General features: G+C 40.0%; 1 protein-coding gene across 1 annotated transcript; it reads left to right on the forward strand.

Annotated features, from left to right (window-relative positions):
* The first annotated feature begins 575 nt into the window (after positions 1 to 575).
* On the forward strand, positions 576 to 3,603 carry LOC119901640. The gene is made up of 4 exons (XM_038717211.1): positions 576 to 594; positions 806 to 1,089; positions 2,243 to 2,261; positions 3,194 to 3,603. Exons 2-4 carry the CDS (start codon positions 817 to 819, stop codon positions 3,601 to 3,603), a joined length of 702 nt encoding a protein of 233 aa, XP_038573139.1. The 5' UTR covers positions 576 to 594; positions 806 to 816.
* The last annotated feature ends 292 nt before the right edge of the window (positions 3,604 to 3,895 follow it).

The raw sequence follows: 3,895 nt of genomic DNA on the forward strand, positions 1-3,895 counted from the left end.
ACTTTCACATCCAGACAAGGATGGACAAACACCTTAATGTTTCACTCCAAAGCCTGAGTCATGACCAGTTTCACACCACCTTACCGACCTAGCTAACCCAACACCATAACAATGACTTCAAATATTATGTCATGTTCTCACCCACAAACTAACGGTTGAATAAACTGCTCCAATGCAAAGTTTAATAGCCGACCCTTGCTGTATGTTATTACTGTTACCTTCATCACATTCTCCAGTGTGGACAACAATGATGACAGTACATTGCAGTTTCAGTTTGATCCATTTCCCAGAAGCAAACATCTGCTGGACGCACAAATATTTTTATAGCTTTAACGTTGGTGGTTCAAAAACAGGCCCCGCCCACTGAAGTCCAACTCAACCAATGAGATTCTTTGCGTCTCCAGAGCAGAAATGTTTGAGGAACTAAAAGCACAATCAGCTTGATGTTGAGGAGAAGGGCTGTGCAGCAGAGAGGCTGTTTAGTTTCTTCATTCTACTGCAGTGGAAGAACATTGCTCATCTGCTGTCTGTCTGGCTTTAACAACTCCAAAGACATGTTGCTTTACCACTTTTTACTTTGCTCTCACTTCATAGGTGAGTGTTGGAACACAGATGAAAGGCTCATTAACCTGCTGGATTAACCAGATATTTGGTCTACATTTCAGAACTAGAGGTTTCTCTGTGGAAGGGAACAACTTCCATGATAGAAAGACATTTGGTTTTTTTGAATGAATCCAGAAAGTCAAGAACCTCCGTTGAGTCTCTTGATGTTAGAATCTCTTGCAGACTAACTGACATTTTGCAGCCCTGGGTTCCATGAACAGCATAACGCCAGAAAGTCCTGAAGAACATGTTGCAGAGGGAGGAAACATCAACCTGACCTGTAAATATGAGGGTTTCATCACCAATATCCAGTGGTACCGACAATACCAGAGATCCAGACCAGAGTTCCTGCTCTCCATCACAGAGGGAGGAACGATTCATCCAACTGATTCTGTTTTCTCAGCTCACATTAACAAAACAGACAAGCGTGTGAATCTGCAGATCATCTCAGCTAAAGTGACAGACTCTGCTGTGTACTACTGTGCTCTGCAGCCCATAGTGACAGGAAACACCAAAACTCTGTACAAAAACCTTTGGAGCAAAGACAACAGAATACTTCACAACGTCCACTAGAGGGAGTCACACACAGTGCACTGCAATAGTCCAGGTGTGAAAAGATAAAGGACATAGCTCATTTTATTTTGGTAATATTTCTAAGGTGGAAGTAGCAGGATTAAATGTTACAACTACATTTCTGGCTGGAGATTTTCAATTGGTTGTCAGTGGACCAATAAACGGTTGTTGTTTGCTTACTAGGTGATCAGGGCCAAATATTATTATTTCTGTCTTGTTTGAGTTGAGCTGCAGAAAGTAACAAGTCATCCATTTCGCAATAACAAACAAGAACTCCATTACATTGACAGCTAATGTTATCTGGCTAAAAGGACAAGTAAATATGTGTATCATCAGCGTAGCAGTGATGAGAGGCTCTTTTATAATAACTGATAATGTTTCCTAATGGAAGCATATAAAAGGAAAACAAAATGGGACCAAGAATAGATCCCTGAGCCACCCCACACTTCAGCAGAGGGTAAGATGAAACATAAGTACCAATGGAGACAGGAAATTCAATTATTTGATCAATAGTGTTAAGCAAATTACTAAGGTTGAGCAACAATAAAACATGTGACTCCCCAGCATCGGCATCAGTAAATCGTATGTAACCATAATGAGGGCGGTTTCTGTAATGTGAAGTTTGTGAAACCCAGTCTAACACAGCTACGAGTTGAGTTAGCACCATCAAGAACTTAGGATATGAAAGCAAGCTTAGAAATGGGTCTATAGTTCTGTGGAAGCGATTAATCAAGTTATGCTTTTTAAATAAAGGCTGAATGCTAGCTTGCTTAAATAATTAGGGATGCGGCAGGAAGAAAGGGAACAATTAATAACGTGAGGTAAGCAAAGGCCGATGTCCACTATAACCTTCGTTAGGAGGGATGTGGCTAAGATATCAAGAGGGCTTGAAGAGAAAAGCATGTGAGAGACAGTATCGATGAGCTCAGGAAAAGAAATTAGCTGAAAATTGCTGAGCAGTTCAGGACAGGCAGGATAATAAGAAATATCAGCAACAACAGTGGTAGTAGGTGTTAGACCTAATGTCAGTGATTTTCTACTTAAAAGATAATAAAACTGTTGACAGTCAGCATTTGAAGAGGCTGGTAAGGCAGGGGGAGCAGAGTTGATGAGTCTGTCTAATGGTTTTAAACTGGAATCTAGGATTATTCTGGTAACTGGTGAGGAGGTTACTGAAGTAGTTGGCTCTTGCAGCTTTCAATTGTTTGCTATTTGTATATGAAGGACCTTTTGACTTCTTACAACAGACATGCAATTTAGTCTTAGGCAGCATGGATACAAAGGTGAGGAGAAACAAGACAATAGAATCTATACTCAGATGAAGAGTAAAGACTAAATCTAATGTGTGGCCACGGTTATGAGTTAGACCAGACACATGCTGGACGAAATTAAATGAATGACATATTTAAAGAATCTGTAGCAAAAGTTGATTGAAACATTAATTTAGATACTAAAATCTTCAGCAATAACTTCAAACAACAGAAGATAAAAGTTCAGAAAATATATGTGCAAATCTGTTATTTTAACCAGGTAGGAAATAGATCATAAGGCAATAGACACGTACAGAATCAGAAGTAGATACTAGTAACAGTAGTATATCGTCTGTGTAAAGACTGACCTCAGTCAGGACCTTCACATGTTCTGCAAAGAGTCAATCAGTGTTACCTTATCAGCTACTTGTTACCTGATGGAAATGATGTCATTTAGTGAATAACAGCACCACAGCAGAGACAAACTCACTATTTGTCAGAGTTGTGAGAGGAAGGAGGGAGGGATTAAGGGAGGAGCAAAACTGGGACTCAAGGACAGAAAAGACACAAACTTTCACAGACAGATTCTCTTTCTCTTTAAGATGCTGTCAGTGAACTTCAGTCTGTTTGTGACTTTGTTTCTGCTCACAATAAGAGGTAGGTGAGATCATCAACATTAAGAGAGCTTCACTGATAGAAACCTTTAGATTGTAAAGTTACAGAGTTATCTCTTCCTTCAGGTGTCAGCTGTGAAGAACTCACTCCAGTCAGGAATGAAGAGTTTGCTTTAGAAGACAGCTCTGTTACTCTGTCCTACAAATACTCTAAAAAAGCAAATGTTGGAGATTATTTCTTCTGGTATCGACAATATCCAGGAAAACCACCAGGGCTCCTCATCTCACACTCTGCTTCAGGAGCAGTAGGAAATGATCCAATCCCTGGATGGTCTGCTAAAGTGAGTGATGATAAAACCCATCTGGATCTGCAGATCTCCTCTGCTGCAGTGACAGACTCTGCTGTGTACTACTGTGCTGTGAGGCCCACAGTGACAGGAAACACCAAAGCTCTGTACAAAAACCTGACAGCTCCTCTGAAGATTTACTCACTGCAGCTCCTCCTTTTACTGAACAACAGTGACACCAAGTGGACACTGACAACACAATCTAATGACAAGTAACAATATTATCCTGTTATTAATAAAACACAGTTAATCCAGATCATGGTGTTTAATTGAGGCTATTTCTGATGATGAGACAAACTAAAATAATTACAGACCCATGTTGATGAATCTATTGAACTATTCCAGGGTGAAAAGTGGTTAAAGAGACTTTGTTGTAACAGAAAGTTCACATGTTAAAGCTCCTCATTATGAGCTGCTCTGGATAAGAGCATCAGCTAAACAGCTGAGATGTAAATGAGATGTAAATGTTGAGAGTTCCTCAACAGATGATGAAGAGGAAGGGCCAATG

The sequence above is a fragment of the Micropterus salmoides genome, unplaced genomic scaffold (assembly GCF_014851395.1).
Source record: "Micropterus salmoides isolate LMB-PRFRI ecotype aquatic unplaced genomic scaffold, ASM1485139v1 Ms_hic_scaffold_14, whole genome shotgun sequence".
Taxonomy (NCBI): domain Eukaryota; kingdom Metazoa; phylum Chordata; class Actinopteri; order Centrarchiformes; family Centrarchidae; genus Micropterus; species Micropterus salmoides.